We start from the raw sequence: 19,763 nt of genomic DNA on the forward strand, positions 1-19,763 counted from the left end.
CATTACCTCCCTCATTCAGTTCTGTCCTCTATGGTTGAGTTTTGGAGGTAGCCACACCCAGGCTGGCCATTGGCTCAGTGCTGCAATGAGGACATTTAAACAGTTTGAAGGCAGAGAGCTGAAGGACTTCCCGGGACATTGCTGGACAGGAGGGCCCTGAATGCCTAGTTTGAGCTTGTAAACAGGTGCTTGCATAAATAGGCGTCAGTCAGTGAGCAGTGATATTACTGTGGCAGGGAATATTCTGGGGTAAGGCATCTGCTGCTTCATTATTGCATGTGCATGAACTTCTCACTTTTTTTTTTACAGCCATAAAAATGGCTGTAAAAATTTGATTATTGACATCAAATTATGTTATGGTGTTATGTTTTTTTTATTTTAAAAGAATTTCCCAATTCTTGAATATTTAATCTACACTGTAAACATGTTTTTTGACAGATCATCTAAAATGTACTTTATGATCAAATCTAAATAACCTAGTATTATTCAAGTTAATTTTTTTTTTAATGGTCTGAATCACATTGGTTAAAAATAGAGAACTAATATAGTGCAATCTAAATTTAAAATTTTCTTTTCTATTTTTGTAATTGCTAAATGTCCATGCTCGGTAAAGAACCATTTTAGATAAATATACTGAAAGCATTGACATTGATTCATATTTTGTCATTTGGGACAATAATCTCTGGTTTAAAAGTACAAACAGCTTCATTTCAATAAAAAGTGCTCAATGAAAGCCTTAAAATGACCAGTTGATACATAAATCTTGTACAGCAATGGGGTTCCCAGTCTTGACAAGATAACATATGTGTCCCAATGGACAATGCCTAGTGGAAAAACGTTTTTGAAGTCAGGTGCTTGGCAGCACTGTTTGTTAATGAAAGCCTTTTTTAAAATGGTTTTAAATAATTTAGTTTATTTATTTATTTATTTTTTTCAAACAAATTACTATTTCATATTTATTTAAAAATATTTGATATTACTTTGCAATGGGTATTGGTACACTATTTGTCAGTTTTCTTTTGAAACCTTCCTACTTGCCATAGAAAAAAAATGGTTGTCATATAAGGCTGTATTTCCTGCTCATTCCATTTGTAAGGTTTTTTTTTTTTTTTTTTCTGAGGCATATGCGTTAACTTAACCTATTCAGACCCCACTTTTACACAAGATCTAAGCAAAATCCCCCTCGTCTGCCAGATTAGGAGGAAAGGCTACTGTGTTGGCTTCAGGTATTATCAGAAGCCCAGATCAGATGAACAGCAGATGTTGCACGCAACCCACTGGAGTTTTACTATATGCTGCCCGCACATTACACATTACAGGCTAACAAAATCAGTTTTGGGCATCTGAAAGATCCTCTAAGGCTGCTGTGGTTTCATTCCCCAGTGGTTCACATACTGAGGAGAGGAAATGAGTCTGTACCTAGACTTAAGCTTAATTGCTTTCAGCTCTCATCAGCTGAAGAGCAAAGGGGAAAATCACTAGTGCTGGATGTTTGCGGCTCACAGTCTGCACTCCTCACCTCTCCGCCTCTTCTGTCTCTGCATCGGTAAGCCCTGAATCTCCTTCCTAATGGTGCAACTGGGGCTCCGCTTCAGATGCAGTGGAACAGACTGTCTTTGTCTTCTTCCTAATGTGTCTCAGGAGAGGAGAGGGCATGGCACGGCACAGTCTGGCTCTCTGTTTTCCCGCCTTATACCTCACTCAGTTTATTCCCCTCTCAGAATGTGATTTATGCTGTTCACAGTCTGTTCGTATGCCTTATTGCTTGTAGGTCTTTGCACTTGTAGTCCCTAAAAGCCATGAATAAGTCCCAGTCAAAGCATTGAAAGATTATGTTTTGACTTGGTGTCGAGATCCAAGAGAAAACAGCCAACGGCCACTTAGCTGCCTGCATCTCTTCTATGTCTTGAACCAGGCTCTTTTAAGCATCCTTTCCACTATTGCTGTAGCAGGGATTTCATTGGGTACGGCTTGCTGAATTGTTCACTGGGTATAGAAAAGAAATGTTTAAACATTACTGTGTCCAATTGGACATCAACTTGTAAAACTCAAGGAGATTCTTGAATGTTCTACACTGCACAAAAAAGGCATAAAATAAGACATATTATCATTATTATATTTTTCTAGTTTTAACAGTCTTTTCCTCTATATATTTATTTTATAAATATATAAAATCATGCATTGGCCAGTTACATGCAAAATGTGGGCAAAAAGTATTTTGTGGTTTTTGCAGTGCGATTTGTATTGTCTGTTCAGTTACTGTGATAGAAACAGAGCGTCTTCTTTAGTGTGTTATGTGCATGCAGACTCAAACATCCCTCCTGTAGCTGTGGAAGAAGAAAGTTGGCAGGATTTTCCAGTGTCCTTTCCAAGATAAATAAAAGAGCAAAAAGAAACAGCACACAAGAAATAAAAGCCTCTGACAGAAAGCAATAAACGAGACCCTCAAAGGGCCTTGCAGCTCTAGCATGTGTGTGGTGTCTGGGCCTGTGATGTGGGCTACGGCAGGACGGTCATGGACCTCACCACTCCATGCTTCAATATTGCACCATCCAATCTAATTAGCATCAGGGAGTCCTTCAGATGATAGAGAGACTCTCCAGCCAGTTTGAGTTCAGTGTTAAGTGTTTAAATATTACCCAGTGAGTCGAGTATTGTTATTTTGATATATCAATTAGAAGGGATAATGCAGAGTGAAATACTTTGTTCCAGTATGAGTCACAGATGTGAATGTCTTTGAATATAGTCTACATAAAAACACATGTTAAACCAACATTATTCCTCTAAATAGTCACAAATTTCTCAACAGACCGTAACAAACTATTTTATATGAACTGTGTTGCTGATTTGTAATGTGGTTACTGTTATAGGATAATTGTTTTGCTCTGTGTGGACATTTTGTTTGTGCTATTGAAGTTGTTTTTGAAGTTGCTATTTGTACTGAGGTCTGCTATTGGACATATACAGTTGGGTTGCATTGACAAGAATACATTGGCTGGACAAGCCATTTTGTATTTAGTGAATGATTCATTGCTTTACTTGTTTTTTTAGGTTATTATTTGGAAATTGATGAACCCAAAATGGCCGTTAGAAGTCTTCTCAGACTAATGCAATGGAATAGTTGTCCACATCTGCAAAAGAGAATCTGTCAAAAACAACAGCCGCCAGCACTGTTTTCTTCTCAGTTGGTTGATCCGTACAGCATGAGCTCCAGATTTTTCTATGCTTCTGTTCACATATCTGGGTCCTGAGAGAGTGCTCTGTCTCCTCATTTCAGCATTTCTGCCATTCCACATCTGCTTCTGGACTTTGATGTGTGTTGATCCGTGTTTATATTTAAGCGCCACATTTACAAAGATCCTCTTAATGGTCCAAAACAAGGTGTGGAATGAATAAATGACAAATTCAAAAACGTGGTGCTTAATTTTTAAGCCATTTGTCATGTTCTGTTTATTACAATGTTGTGATAAAAGGACATAATTCAAATCCATAAAGGAAAAGTGCATATAGATATTAATCGGTTGTTGTCACAGGTTATGCAGTGTCAGTGAAACTATCTGGCTGTAAAAGCAGAGTAGATGGCTGTCATTTAAGGTCCTGTAGGCTCACAGGGGCCCTTGCCTTTGCATTGCATAATGGCTATGTCTCATCTTCTATGGGTATTTATGATTTTTTTTTTTTTTACTCAAGTTAAATGCTGTCTATCTACAACAATCAGATGCATGTAAATAATATTTTTGACTTATATTTTTATTTTTTATGTATATTTTTATTATATATATATATATAATAAAAAAAAAAATATATATATAATATTCAAATAACAGATTTTTTAGTTTTAATTGTATTATGTAATTTTTAAATAGTTTTATATCAGATTATTTATAGAAGAATGCTGTCATTTTTCAAGTAATAAAGATCTGCCGTATACATTTACTTAGAATTAACTTAGCATAGTAGTAAAGTATACTTAGGATAGTATAAACTATGATCAGTCTTTTAAGAGAAAACCCTTTTTTCCACATCAAGATTCCCAGACCACACAAGATTCACATACTTACTGTAAATGAATTACATTAACTTAGGGCCCTGCTTTCCGCTGGTGCTCAGGAGAAGAAAGTTATTTTAATTCATATTTTAGTTTTAAAGCAAACAAGTCCCTGGTGGCTCTTTTGAAGCATGGGTTTTCTCTTCTGTAAAACATCCTACTTTGCAGAGATGTATTAAAAGGTTTGAATGACATAATTGTCATGGGGATTACATCATTTAGTTTGAAGTGTTCTCTGATCCCAGAAGCCCTTGTGGTTGTGGATGTGCAATTAATGGTTTTGATGGAATGTGCTTGGCAAACATAAGGTCTGCCCAGTTCCTAGTAGGATCAGACATCTGTAACACTGGCCTTGTAAAACAGATTTCGCTCCATTAAACATAATGTGATGTCTTGCGCATTGATTTTCATGTGTGTAGCATGCAAATCAAGCTCCTTACTGGAAGGTGAGACCGCAAACCATAAGGAAAGTTTGATATTTTGAGAAAGAAATGCTTGTAAATTCAACCTCACAATCATCATAAGATTCTCCAAGAGTTCATGTCTTTTTGCTCTCTTTTAGAAACCATGATTGTTAGATTCAACCGGCTGAAGAGAGGTCTCTTTCTTCTGGGGACGCTTTTTACCTTGTCCCAACTTGTGCTGTCCGAGGAGGTGCTTCCAGCAGAGAAAGAAGTCACATTCAGCCATGTCTACAGGATTGACTCTGGTTGTAAGCAGAGTTCTCAAGTGGGACATCTTTCCCAGGACCAGGCCTCAGAAGGACAGTTAGTCACAGTGGATGGAGAGAATGACATTGTCTTCAAGCACAATATACGGCTACAGCCGGCTGGTTGTGGATGTGCTGACTCGGAGGATTTCAAAGCCCTGTTGTACCGTGTAAATGGCCTGGAGGAGGAGGTCACGTACCTAAAAGGCCAATGCGCTCAGAGCTGCTGCAGAGGAGGGTCAGGTATTAGTATACTAATGATTATTCCCTGGTTTTAAGAAACTTAAAGGGATAGTTCACCCCAAAATGAAAATACTGTCCTCATTTACTCACCCTCATGTTGTTCCAAACCTGTATGACTTTCCTTCTTCTGCTGAACACAAAAGAAGATATTTTGAAGAAAGTCGGTAACCAAACGACTGACGGACCCCATTGACTTCCATAGTAGGAAAAAAAAATACTATGGAAGTCAATGGGGACCAGCAACTGTTTAATTACCAACCTTCTTTAAAATATCTTCTTTTGTGTTCAGCAGAAGAAGGAAAGTCATAAATACAGGTTTGGAACAACATGAGGGAGAGTAAATGAGGACAGCATTTTCATTTTTGGGTGAACTATCCCTTTAAGATCAAGCTACTTGGATTGACCAAAAATGTATGGCAATTTTATTTAGTTAGCAGTGCATAGTTGAAAGTTTTAGTGCATAATGAAAAAAGTGCAAAATGAATTGTCTTATGTGACACCCCAGCCTTTCTTTCTAATTACATACAGTATCTGTTACTGTAATATAGACTAACTTTGGATGTGATCAGTTACATTAGACAAGAATGATCAGAAACTTCACTCTGGCACCTTCGATTAAAAATAATACTACTACAAATAATAGCAGAGATGTATGTCATTTTTAATTTAGAATACAAAATTTTAAGTTAGAATGTATTGAATTTTTGAAGGCAGTACCATTAAACTTTATATAACCCCAATGTGGTATGAATATAATCTGGACGGAACTACATTAGTCATGTTGTCATAATCATGTGACCAACCAGCCTCAGTTACGTCGCTTCACTTCCATTCACAAATTTGTCACACGCCGGAAGAAGTAGTTCATCCAGGTACTTTTCCCCTACTCTTTTATGGGTCTGCCCTGTTTATAAAGGTCACTTCATGCATTTTCTCTGATCAGATAGCTATCCGATCGTGAAAAGACCAGTTGTAGCCTAAATGCCCTCCGAAATGCTTTCGAGATGGATTTAAATCCGATCGCTCAAACCAGGAGGTGGTCTGATGGGCCGCATTCTAGAAACTGGACAAGTGCAAATTCATCTGGTTGTTGAAACCACATGTGTGAGATTTACTCCTCCCAAAAAACTATATAGCTATATAACGGCGCTACCGCAAAACGCATCGCCACAGATGCATCTGTGTATCTCTTCAGAGAGCCAACGCTCAAACTGCCGCAAATAGAACAGAAAGTAAGTCGCAGACGCTCAAAACACAATCATCTTCATTAAAAGTAGTGAGACTATGATCTTACCAGTGTGGATGCCGCTCTCTCTCGCGGTCTTTTGATCGTGAAATTAGCTGATGATTAATAAAATGCAGCTCATAGCCTATCAGTTTCAAATCAAATTTGCATATAGCGCGGGAATTGAAGATCCGATTTATATCCGACGTGTTGTGGAGACACATTTATGTGGGCAAGTGTACTGTAAATGGAACCGTTTTAACATATCAAATAGCTATCCGATCTGTAAAAACTTATGAAATGACCATGTGTAAACAGGCCCTATGATACCGTAAATTCGGGGAGGAAGGATGCGACTTCGGATGCAGGCATAGATTTAGGCTATGGACCACCAAGGTCAGATAACTTAATTTCCTGGAATGCCATTACCTGCTGTATTTCTTTGAATTGCATTTGCAATTTCATTGTTGCAATTATACATGAAATATTCTCTCTATTATTTTGTTACTCTCTGCTCCGTTCTCCACTTCAGATATCAATGCACTGGTAGTAAGACTTCATATCTTCAATATGTTAAGAGTATTCTCCTCTGCTAGGTGTGGACACCAGCTGCAGTGGGCATGGCACGTACCAGCATGACTCCTGCAGTTGTAAGTGTAACCCAGGCTGGGAGGGTCCAGACTGCTCCATCTCATCCTGCCCTGATGAATGCAATGATAATGGCCGCTGTGTTGACGGACGCTGCGTCTGCTATGAAGGCTACACCGGCCATGACTGCAGCCAGCTCACGTGCCCCAACGACTGCAAAGATAAAGGCCACTGTGTGGATGGCAAATGTGTGTGCTTTAGTGGATTCTCAGGAGAAGACTGCAGTGTCGTGACCTGTCCGAATGACTGCATAGGTAATGGACGCTGCGTGGATGGACAGTGCATCTGCGATGAGGGATTCTTTGGAATCGACTGCTCCACGGGTAAGTTTGTCTTTAGTGTGAAAATGTGAAGTGGGTTTACAGAATTTTTTTTTTTTATGATTTGAGTGTCCCACCTTGTAGGCAGAGGCTATTTACATTAACTCCGTCCTCTATTGTCTGACTGAGCCAGACAAAATTACAAAAGAAATCCTGCTGATAACAGGAGCAGTGGTGCAGAGAGTGAGGTTGGTGGCATTAGCTTTTGATGCGACTGACACGAGTTTGAATCTGCCGCATATCAGCTCAAAGAGGCATTCATTTTAAATAAAAATTAAGAAAGGATTTGAAAATTGGTTATAATAAAGTGTTTAACGGATAGGGTTAGGTATAGGTGTAGAAGACTGCTTTAGGGATACTGTCCTAATAAAGCAGCATCTATTTATGATTTTAATAAATGCAGTCATACACTGAATATGTTGTTATAATGCTTCCTGTTAAATAATATACTACAATACACTGAGGAGAAAATAGTATCTGCCACTATTTGCACTATACCTATAAAGAGCATTTAACTACTATTTACACTTATTGCAAAGAAAATACTGCTATTTTCACAGACTAATAAGAGTCATTCTCTTTCTAATCAGAATACCCTGATTATAGATGCACATTAGAGATGCGCGGTTGGCGGTTACAGCCGCGGACTCCGCGGATAAACAGCGGATCGGGCGGATGACGTGACGAAAAATAATATTTTAATTCAATTCGGGCGGGTGGCGGGCGGTTGAACCAATCAAATGAAAAATATTATGTATACAGCAATCAGCGGATGGCGGGTGGGTGCGGTTTTGAAAATTGGTCAAAAACGTTGGTGCGGATGGCGGACGGATGATGAGTTTTGTGATGCGGGTGCGGATGAAATAATAGCCCATCCGCGCATCTCTAATGCACATGTTCTTTTTAGTGAAGAATTCACTAAAAAGACCCTGTTCATAAGTCGTTCATTCAGAATTTGGACTACTGTGGTCATGCTATTTGCTATATTTACCTACATGTAAAAATAAATCTTAGATTAATTATGCTGAAAAAATAATTGTATATGTTTGGCTTACTTACTATTCTCATGTTCTGGCAACTTACAACATCTTTTTGAGTTAAACCAACAAGCACCACACATGAGTTAGATCAATGCAAATCAATGCATTTCTTTTTTAAAACAGGCATATAATCAGAAACGTTGAGTACTAAAATTCATACTTAGGCTATATTTGAGAGGATTCTTCAAGATTAGAAAGTAAGGGGCAACTTTTCTAGTTCAAGCTTTGACATTGTGCAAACTTTACAATTTACAGCTCCCATACTTTTCAAATAAACGCTTATATAAGAGCTAATTGAACACTTTGAGGTAGTTCATTTGCTCGCATTAACTCTCTTTTTCAGTCTCCTGCTGCAAGAAAAGGTAAATGATAGGCCTCATTAGCACAAGGGAATTGTTTTTCATCAATCCTTTTCTGTTCCATGCATTTCGCCCTCAGACCTTCAGATAAAAGTGGAGTGCCTCAGAGTTGGAATGCATGGATAGATAAGCTGAGTTTCAAAAAATATTAGCCATGGCCAGAGCCTTGGGGTGTGTGACACATCATCTGTGTTAACACTTCTGAAATGACTTCTTAGGGGAGTTAGGGCACAGTATAATTTACTCCAAGAATGATAATAGTAGGGAGTTAAAAGCAAGCACTGCAAACTAGTCAAACAGATCAATTTAGCTGTTACATTCTCATGATCTTGACACTAATTGGCTTTGGAATATAACTTGAGGGTTTCAGCTGTCCATAACTTGTCTGAAAGATTCTCCATATCTAACGCTATAGGGAAGGGAACCATTGTTAATAAACCACACTCGTTCGTGCATATATGAGATGTCTGACTTGTAAAATCTTATGAGGATTCTTGGATGATGCTTTAAAAGTTATACCAGAAGCAATAAAACATATAGGGGTTATTATATTAAGAGGTATTTATTAGGGTTTGAATGCCAGTTGTTTTAAAACCCAAAACAATGTCCACAATTATTTTTATACATCTAAATTCCCATTATATCATGCGTCTGGTAGAATGGAGTAAACAGAAATGTGTGAATATGACATGTTTTGGTATAACACTTAACATTCCTTTCGGGGTTCCTTTCACAAGTTCGGGGTTGTTCATATTTTTAATGATTTTTTTTCTTTTCTTTAAAGAAGTCTTTTATCCTCACCAAGGCTGCATTTATTTGATCAAAATACAAAAATACAATACAAAAAAATATTGTGAAAAATTATTACAATTTAAAGCCATTACACAGGCAGCCTTCAGTGTCACATGATCCTACAAAAATCATTCTAATATGCTTATTTGAGGATAAAGAAATATTTCTTATTATTATTGATGTTGATTGCAGTTGTGCTGCTTAATATTTTTGTGAATGCTTTTTTGAGGATTTTTTGATTAATAGAAAGTTCACAAATACAGCATTTATTTAAAAGAGGAATTGATCAATTTAAGTCGTGCTTGCTGAATAAAAGTATTAATTTCTGAAAAACAACATCAACAACAGCAAAGAATTTGAACGGTAGTGTGCTGTATAAATAAAAAAAATTGGTTCGCAGGCCTAGATTATGTGGAAGCGATTTCAAACCCACATAGATTAGACCTGTATGAAAAACAGTGAAAACACCATGAAACGATTCTACGTTAATCGTAAATTTGGTCGATCATCTAAAAGATCAGTGTGGCAACTTTGTTCTGACCACAATGAGTCTAGTGGGTTTTGTTGGATGTCTTAATGGCAAATCATCAACACAGTGTAGATGCTGATTAGATTTAGATTTTCCGTCTATGGAAACATCTGCTGCTGCCACAGGCTTAGGCACTGCATAAAAAGTCAGATAAAAGTGATAAAGTGAAGTGAAGGCCAACCTATCCAAGCTAGTGTATACACATTAAGAGCAGTGAGTAGAGAACACACACACTGCAAACCGTGGACACAGAAACACACACACGGAGCAGTGGGCAGCCATTATTATTGTGGCGCTCTGGGAGCGAATGGGATATTGAGTATCGAACCCACAACCTTCAGGTTACCAGTTTGACTCTCTAACCATTAAGGCCTCGACTGCCCAATTTCACAATAAATTTATATGATTGTGACATCAAAATCTTTTATATCTATTACAGATCACAATAAAATGCAATTAAAATGGCATTTATGGTTATTTAAAAGTACTTTAAGCATCAGACTGATGCTGCTCTGGCTAGAAGAACCACCACTGTTGATTTATGCTAGTGTGTCCAAGTCCAAACAAAACTGTGTTATAATTGTAATTTAATGGCTTTGGTTATCCCTTACAATCAATCAGTGGGAACATGCATTTCCGGCACTTATGCTTTCTTTCCAGCTGGCTGATGATAATTAATTAGTTCTGCTGGCCTTTTGGGATATTATTTACGGGTGAAATTGTTACTGGAAAACCCTGGAGAGAACGGCAAGAATGGCCATATTAACTGCCCCTGGATGGAAAGGCTCCTGCAGAATTGAAGGAAAACATTTGACTTCCTGCCCCCTCTCCATGTTGAACAATGTCCAAACCTGCTGTTCATTCTTTCCTGGGTAATGCGGTCTCCACAGCACCCTTTTCTCCCCCTCATGGAGTTCCCTGATGTTTTCCCCCCTCTAACAGTGTTTCCTTAAATCCACCATCTCCTTTATGTTTTCCCCTTAAGCCGGTGGGTAATGTGTTAATGGAAACTTCGCTCCCTGGGCTGCTGACAGTCTGTCTGACTCTGGGGCTCCTGGATTGTTACTGGTCTGGGACCTTCCTCTTTTCTTCCTGATGTGCAGTTTTGTTCAAATCCATACTTATTGATGGAGGCCTAAAACCACAAAGTAACCAAAGTGAAAATGTAAGATCTCCCAAAAATAGCCAGCTAAGATGTTCAGTAAACCTCAGGATCACCTGGTATTTGGCAAGATGAGCTGCAAAAATGTGAACAAGCTTAAGAAATAAAAGAAGAGAACTGGGTAAAAGTCTAAGTCATTATTTTCTCACCTTCACGTCGTTCCAAATTTGTATGACTTTCTTTCCTCTGTGGGACACAAATGGAGAATATCCAAAGAATAGTTTGGCCACTCTTTTAAATATAATAAAAGAGAATGGGGACTAGGGCTATCAAGCTCTAAAATGCCAACAACAACAAAAAAGCACCATAAATCATAAAAGCGGCCCATATGACTCAGGGTACAAGTCTTTTGCAGTTTGTGTGATGAACAAATCAAAATGTACTTAAATTATTCAATGAAAAGCTCCCCTTGGTGTATACTTGAGAGAAGTAGCAATGTCTTATTCATGAATTAGTTGTTCTTTTGAGTCGGATCCTTTTAATGAATCAGTTGATCTAAATGGTCTGAATGATTTGTTCATGAATCGGAATGATCTGATTTGTAAGTTCACCACACTGACTGTGAGCCTGTAAAAATTCAAAGTAGGTTTTACTGTTTTAGTCTTTCTACTTGATTTTATTTTTAATTCAGAGTAACTAATTGTTACTTCTTTGTAAGTCTTTTAATATATCTTTTTAAATTACTTGCAAGTAAAAGTGAATTTTAATTTCTAAGTGGAAGTAAATCCTACACTCATTTTTGTTTCATGGGGGGAAGATTCTCAGTAAATAGTGACTTATTTCGGTCTGTTATTTTTTGGTGAACAAATCTTTTAATAAACCGGACCCCATTGCATAGACCCCAATGTCATCTGATGTAAAAGAATGCTTATAAACTCCCAGTTGTGTCAACATTGTTTCATACTTCAGTTCTAGGACCAAAAGGCCTCCGTCTGATCAAAGTCACAGATGTATCTCTGCTGGTGGAGTGGGAGTCTGTAAGAGGAGCTGAGTACTATATCCTGTCCTATTATCCAAAGGGAGACGAGGGAGCCATTAAAGAGGTCCAGGTGGAAAACACGAAAAACTCCTACCTAATCACAGGACTCAGACCCGGAGTCACGTACATAGTGCAGGTGTACGCTGTCATCAGGGGCATTAACAGTGATTCTGATGACATAGTGGCTACAACCGGTAAGAATAATGGCTTAAAATGCTACAGAGATACTTGTAATCATGCAGTATTAGGGGGTTTATTTATTCATTTACAGCTTAATATAGATTTTATGTCTCCAATGCCTTGTAAACAAAAGAGATGGGGGTATTTGTGTTAACCATAAATGCCAGATGTAACTAAGCTTGTAGACTTCAATGAATAGCCAAGAGCACATTTTCATGGAAATGAATGTTTGCAGTTGTGTAACAATGGGATGTGCACTACAGGATTTTGATGTGGTCAGTTGTACATTCTCTAACAGCACATTAGACTCCCATGAGAAAGTGCTGATCATATGAATATGATGACAAAGATAAATGGTCGGCATGGGACATTGTCAGTCACTGGTTAACAAAGATTTGGAATGTCTGAAAGCATTTCCTTCACAGAGATGAGAAAGACCAACTCAGTCTGAAGTGGTAGAATACTAGGCTGTAACTCATTTCTGTCATCCGATGGCAGGAAGTTGAGGACGGATGCTTGTAAGAGGAGTACCGGAGACATCAATTCAAAAATATGCAAGAAATGGCAATTGATTGCCATTCATTTGTTACCTAAAAGTGTCACTGCAGAATCACTGTTAAAATAAGAAAAATAAGTGTTCTTCACTGATTAATTAATAAAAATGAATTATAGATTAACATTTGCTAAAACAATTAATTATGTACAGTCATGGTCAAAATTGATGGCACCCCTGATAAATATGATAAAAAATGGCTGTAAAAAATAAATCTGCATTGTTTATCCTTTTGATCTTTCCTTCAAAAAATTCGCAAAAATCTAACCTTTCATTGAAGTAAAAGAACTGAAAGTGGGGGGTAAATCACATTATGAAATAAATGTTTTTCTCCAAAACACGCTGGCCATAATTGTTGGCACCCCTAGAATTTTTTATGAGAAAAATATCTCTGAAGTATATTCCCATTAATATTTACATTTTTAAGCAGACCAGGGTGACTAGGAACATGAAATCGTCCAGCTCTGACTTGTTTCACAGGAGTTTAAATATGAGGAAGCACAAAGGCCAAATTCCCTTAATCATCCATCACAATGAGTAAAACCAAAGAATATAGTTCTGATGCGCAGCAAAAGATTGTTGAGCTTCACAAAATAGAAAGTGGCTGTAAGAAAATATCTAAAGAATTGAAAATCCCCATTTTGACCATCAGGGCAATAATTAAGAAGTTATAATCAACTAAAGATGTTACGAATCTGCCAGGAAGAGGACGTGTGTCTATATTGTCTTAATGGATGGTGAGGAGGAAAGTTTGAGTGGCCAAAGACTCTCCAATAATCACAGATGGAGAATTGCAGAGATTAGTTGAGTCTTGGGGGTCAGAAAGCCTAAAAAAAAAAAAATTCAAACAACCCCTACATCCCCACATGTTGTTTAGGAGGGTTTGAAGAAAAATCCTCCTCACTCCTCCAAAAGTAAACTCCAGCATATTCAGTTGTCAGACACAGAGCCGGATTAACGCAAAGGCAAACTAGGAACGTGCCTAGGGCCCGATTGGCGGGATGGGGCCCAGACAGAGGGACAAAAAAAAAAAAAAAAAAAGTACAAATGTCCTATCTACAATTTATTTCAATATTTATTAATTCACTATAAATAGTGACGATGTTTATCTTAACCATAGACTGTTACATTACTGCAGTTAAACCAATTAATGTGTGCCGGCTTCTGAAAGTATGTGTAACGAACGCATCCATCAGATGCTGCGAGGCTAAAGCCTAATAAGCACACAAAGAAGCACAGCTCATAATGCAGGTGTGAGAGTTGTCGTCATCTATTTTGGAGTGATTGCAATGTATTCTAAATATAAACTTGTACTGTAGATCAGCGTCATTTCTGGAAAAATCATTCACCGCTTTATTACGAGTTTAAAAGAGCGCGAGCGTCATTAACGTGCCCAGACGCGACGCTTTGAATTTGCGCGTACAATGAATAACATCGCGTCGGGAGCTGACTAGTAAAAAAGCTACAAAATTAAAAGACAAGACGTCTGTATTCTAAGTTAAAAAGCCAACACACTACAACATTTTTAAATGTTTCAAATAGTCTAAAGGATCTCATCTATGGGTCTATCTTCTAAATTCTGCTGATGATTAGATTCCTGACATTACGCCAATAATTTCACTTATATATTTTTTTCTGCTCAGTAGCGATCGTGTCTTTCTCTTCCACTTGATTTGTGTATAGCATATTTAAGGTAGCAATGCAATATAAAAGCACTTATGCTCATCTACTGAAGTGGGATTCTGGAACTGTGAATAAATTGAATAAAACAGCAAAATAACAACAACAACAATAACATCTTCATTAAACAAAAAAGAGATTACCGTAGATAAAGTTTGATTAATATGTACAGTACCGGTAAAAGTCTGGACCCATTACTATTTTTAATGTTTTTGAAAGAAGTTTATTATTATGCTCTACAAGCCTGCATTTATTTGATCAAAAATACAGAAAAAAATATATATGTGTTAAATATATAAAAAGTGATAGTGAAGACTTTTTTAAAACAACTCTTTAATAATCAAAAATCCTGAAAAAAAGTATCACAGGTTATAAAATAAATATTAAGCACCATTTCTAACATTTGATAATAAATCAGAATGATCACGTGGCACTAAATTCAGCTTTGCATCACAGAAATATAAAGTATAGTAAAATAGAAAACCATTATTTTAAATTTTAATAATATTTCACTTTATTATTTTTCTGTTTTTTTTTATCAAATAAATCCAGGCTTGATGAGCATAAGAGACTTCTTTCAAAAACATTAAAAATAGTAATGTGTCCAAACTTATGTACTGTGTAAGTAAAAATATACTGCTTTTAAAATTAAATGTTGTATAAATAAAAAGGTTAGGAATCATATTTGTTTCAAGTGTTTTTTTTATTGGGGGTGGGGGGCCTCCAACATGAATTTTGCCTAGGGCCTCCTAATGTCTAGAACCGGCTCTGGTCAGACACGACTGGATCTTCAAAAGGGACCGGATTCTGTGGTCAGATGAAACAAAAAAAAAGGGATTTTTGGCAGCAAACCCAGCAGATGTGTTTGGTGCACACAGGGATGAAGAGTACCCCATGCCTACGGTTAAATATACTGCTGGATCTTATATGTTGTGGGCCTATTTATTTGCTGGAGGTCCTGGACATCTTGTTCAGATACATGGTATTATGGATTCTAGCAAATACAAACAGATAAAAAATCAAAACCTGACGGCCTCTGCTAGAAATCTTATAATGGGCCGTGGTTGGATCTTCCATCAGGACAACGGTCCAAAACAAACATCAAAATCAACACAAAAATGGGTAACTGAGCACAAAATGAAGCTTCTGCCATGACCGTCCCAGTCCCCTAAACTGAACCATATAGAAAATGAGTGGGGTGAACTGAAGAGAAGAAGCACCAACATGAACTTGTGAATCTGAAGGATCTGGAGAGATTCTGTATGGAGGAATGGTCTCTGATCTCTTGTCAGTTATCCTCCAAACTCATCAGGCATTATAGGAGAAAACTCAGGGCGGTTATCTTGGCAAAAGGAGGTTGCAGAAAGTATTTAATAACAGGGTGCCAACAATTATGGCCAGCGTGTTTTGGAGAAAAACATTTATTTCATAATGTGATTTACCCCCCACTTTCAGTTCTTTTACTTCAATGAAAGGTTAGATTTTTGTGAATTTTTTGAAGGAAAGATCAAAAGGATAAACAATGCAGATTTATTTTTTACAGCCATTTTTTATCATATTTATCAGGGGTGCCATCAATTTTGGCCATGACTGTAATATATACAATTTTAATAGCATTTAATGACATTAATTTAAGAACAAATTAATTTTGGAAACTCCCCATTGTTTTGATTTCTCCTAAGAAAAAAAATATTCATGGGCAAATACATTCAGAGAATAAGGGTAATTCTACTATACCACTGGTAAACAAAATGAGTGTAAAGTTAAAGGCTACTGTCATATTGCGCAGTGAAACATAAACAAAAATCACTTTAAGCTGTTTGCTGTGCATAACATATATTGCCCCGATCTGCTTTTCTGTTCAGAGGTCTCTGGTATTGAAGGAATAAAGGTGGTGGGCCAGACAGAGGACTCGATCCAGGTGGACTGGAAGAACCCTCCGATCGCTGTGGACTACTTCAAATTGACTCATTCTAGCCCTGATGGTCAGGGAGGACAGGAGAACGTGGCAATGAGCCAGGAGGCCAAAACCATGCACACCATTGTAGGTCAGTCTGCTGCAATGCATCCATCTACTCTCATGGGTCCCTGAGCTTCAGACAGAGTATGTTGAATTCACTGGCTGTGTAGTGAGAACAACATGAATGTGTGTTTTTCAGGCCTCAACCCAGGAACAGAATATCAGATAGGTGTACAAGTGATCAAAGGTGAAATTGAAAGCAAGCCATCGTATACCACAGGGGTCACAGGTCAGTAATGTGCCTCGTTGCAATGCATTAAAGGTTGTCTAAGCGATCCCGGGAGACGTTTCTTCTTGTTGACATTCGAATTATTGTCAAACAAAACGGAGGCTGGCTAGACCCTCCCTCCTCCTCATCCCGTCTCCTCCCTCCTCCCCTCCCTTCCGGCATAAAGGAAAGTCAAAATAGTCACTACAAAGTTAAGTTTTACTGATACTTCATTCAATGTGTAATGTCGCCAAGTTAGATAAATGCTTTTATATATTGCAGAACAGAATGCAGAAAAAGAGAAAAATTATCTTAAAATCGTTTTGCCACCTGAGGTTATAAATAGCTCCCATACAAGGACGCAATGATAGCAAGATAACGTTTAGCTTCGCGTTTCCCAGTGAGCATAAACAACGGCGGCGTTGTAAACCAATTTAGTCAAAGTTGTCAATAGCCTATAAATGAACATTCAAATTCACGACAAACCGTGGGTGAAAACAACCCTTAACTTACACAAATTGTCGCCCTACTGTGAATTTGCTTGATCATTTACAATAGAGATTGATCGCTGCTAGAAACATACATGTTGTATTCACCAAAGTTAACGCTGACTGCATAAATCTAGCTAATTACATCCTTGTGTTGGTTTGGCGAACATGAACGTCAGTTTAGAAAGAAAAGTGGATTTACCTGTTCTGCAAAAACAGAGCAACTGAATGTCGGATAGTAGCTGCTAGCTAATCCCTTCTGCCGGCGGAGGTCTCGCCACATTTCAAAGGTTTTTCCGATGTAAATTCGGGACTTCGCGCGTTCCTTATCCTTGTCCCTCTTGCAAGTTGTTCTGTTCATCGGAACGTCGTCTATTTGGTCGTGTGTCGGCCATAAATCAAACTTCCCTCTTCATCTCTCTCCTCCACACACCCACCTCATGTGCACGCGCACAAACCCCGCAAACGCCCAAACCCCACCCTTCAACACTTCTTGTCGGTTATTGGCTGGAGCACTGTTTGTTATGTTTCGGGGTGCGGGTGAGCACAGTTTGTTTTTGTTGCCGTTTGTGGAGCCTGTGGTGTCTAGAGAGACCGCGTTTTTTTACAGTGTGTTCAGGGGACAGGCAGCTAGCGGATAGTGAGGAGATGTTTGCTGTATGTGACAAAAAATGTTTTGGCCTGACATCGCTTAGACAACCTTTAAGTGGAAAATAAAATGTATGAGCTGACACTTTTGTTTTTCTATCATAGTGGGAACTTTTCATTGACTTCTATAACATTTTTAAATTGAGCTAACTATATTTTCTGTCCCCTAAACCCAAAACAGAATCCTTTATTTATTTTTTTATTTTCTGTGAGGCTTAAGGTCATTCTTTTTTATTATACAACATTAATATTTAATATGTTTATTAACCCGCGTCGTTTTCACATTATATATGATTTCACATTTTATTATTCTTGTCGGTACAAAAGGTCAAACCTGACCTTTGTCTGTATAGAAATTACAACTTTAAAACATACTGAAAGAAATTAAGGAAGCAAAAAATAAAAGAGACAAATAGATCAGATTATTGTTCTGATGTTGATGCTAGAGATAGAAATCTTTACCACAACAATCTTTTTATGGATGGAATCCTTTCATGCTTTACTCTCAGAAAATATTTTCTTCTGAAAGGGTTCAGTGTCCAATGGTAGTTAAAATCTTTACAGCCCAGTGCGCAAGACAGATATTTTCCTTGTCACCATAAATCAATTAAATTGCTTCCTTGACTGAAAAAAAACAACAAATCCATTTTATTATTTTACCCAGGGCTATTGAAATGTGGCAGTTCTAACATTTCTTGCTCTGAAAAAATACACATGTCCAAAACCAACAAATATTCATGAAGAACCCTAGAGGCATCGGTTTCTGTATTATTATAGGTATCTTAGTGGTTGGAGCTGTAGATATTTAAAAGGTAGTGATCCAGTTTGCTTTAGAGCTGATAGTCTGCCAACAATGAGATCCTTATACTAACCAAACCTGTCAAATGATGTGGAAATAAATTAGTATTGTGGTCTGTAAATCCCCAATGATGTATAATGAAAATAAGTCTTTTAAAAATGTGATTTGTGCATGTCTGTGTCTTTTGGAATTGTTGCAGAATAATTTTGTTGGATTGCTCATATAATATTCCCCTTATTAAAATGTCAATTAGCCATAGCCCTTAAATCATTAAAAGGCATTTTTCATGTTTTAGCATTAAATTTCATAGCCTAAATGCTTGGACTAATATTTATGGCTTTTTAGGAGCTGTAATATTCCCTGTTTAATATTTATGCAACAGTGCTTTTGGCCCAATAATAAGATCATCCCTTCAGATTTATGGTTAAAGACACAAAATTATGGTTGCAAAGAAAACTTATCATACATAACCACAGTTACATTCATGGTGCGTCTTTAATATGTCAGATGTAGGGCAGGGAAATGCTAGATTTTCTTTTCAAAATCTGTATCTTTGAATTATTGCTGTAAGCATAAATATAGTTTACTTTGTCAGGCTGTTTACCTATGGGAATTCAGCTCTTACCCAAAGGTGCTTAAGATAGATAAATTAGCTGTTAGAGTTTGCCAAGTCTCATAGTCAGCTGATCTAACCCGATCTCATGAAATGCGTCTCTAGTAAGCTTTGCATTTATAGTGCAATTCATACGCACTGTAAACCCATTGGGCAGGATTAGTGGTGTGCGTTTAGCATTAGCATTTGCGTATTACACGCCATTAAGTGTGTATCATATGCGCCCGAAAACTGTGTATCATATGCACGTAAAAACTAATTTTCGCATATAAATTGCCAGATAAATACAAAGCATACTAGAGACGCATTTCATGAGATCAGGGTGGCTGATCAGTCCAAATGATGTATGTAGGGCTGTCTGAGGAGGCAAGTGTGGTGATAATTGACGGTAGGCTACATGAATAAAGCAAAATATGAAATCAAATAGTGGTCAAATAAGAGATTGTAACAGAAATACAGGCACACAGCTGTCTACTACAGGGGTACTCAATTAAAGTTCCTAGAGGTCTGGTCTCTATGG

General features: G+C 37.5%; 1 protein-coding gene across 3 annotated transcripts in view; it reads left to right on the forward strand.

Annotated features, from left to right (window-relative positions):
* The first annotated feature begins 122 nt into the window (after positions 1-122).
* The window catches only part of tnn (tenascin N), a 34,778-nt gene continuing 15,137 nt past the window's right edge, over positions 123-19,763 (forward strand). The window contains exons 1-6 of one of the 3 annotated variants that reach the window (XM_081375166.1): positions 123-249; positions 4,611-5,000; positions 6,822-7,196; positions 11,985-12,248; positions 16,333-16,515; positions 16,627-16,716. In XM_081375166.1, the coding sequence (XP_081231292.1) occupies positions 4,616-5,000; positions 6,822-7,196; positions 11,985-12,248; positions 16,333-16,515; positions 16,627-16,716 (1,297 nt within the window). In that variant the 5' untranslated portion in view covers positions 123-249; positions 4,611-4,615. Of the gene's footprint in view, positions 250-1,537; positions 1,547-4,610; positions 5,001-6,821; positions 7,197-11,984; positions 12,249-16,332; positions 16,516-16,626; positions 16,717-19,763 lie in introns of those variants that run through there. The other 2 variants (XM_081375164.1, XM_081375165.1) reach the window with 2 other exon arrangements.

This window comes from Scardinius erythrophthalmus (genome assembly GCF_964197995.2).
Source record: "Scardinius erythrophthalmus genome assembly, chromosome: 9".
NCBI lineage: Eukaryota > Metazoa > Chordata > Actinopteri > Cypriniformes > Leuciscidae > Scardinius > Scardinius erythrophthalmus.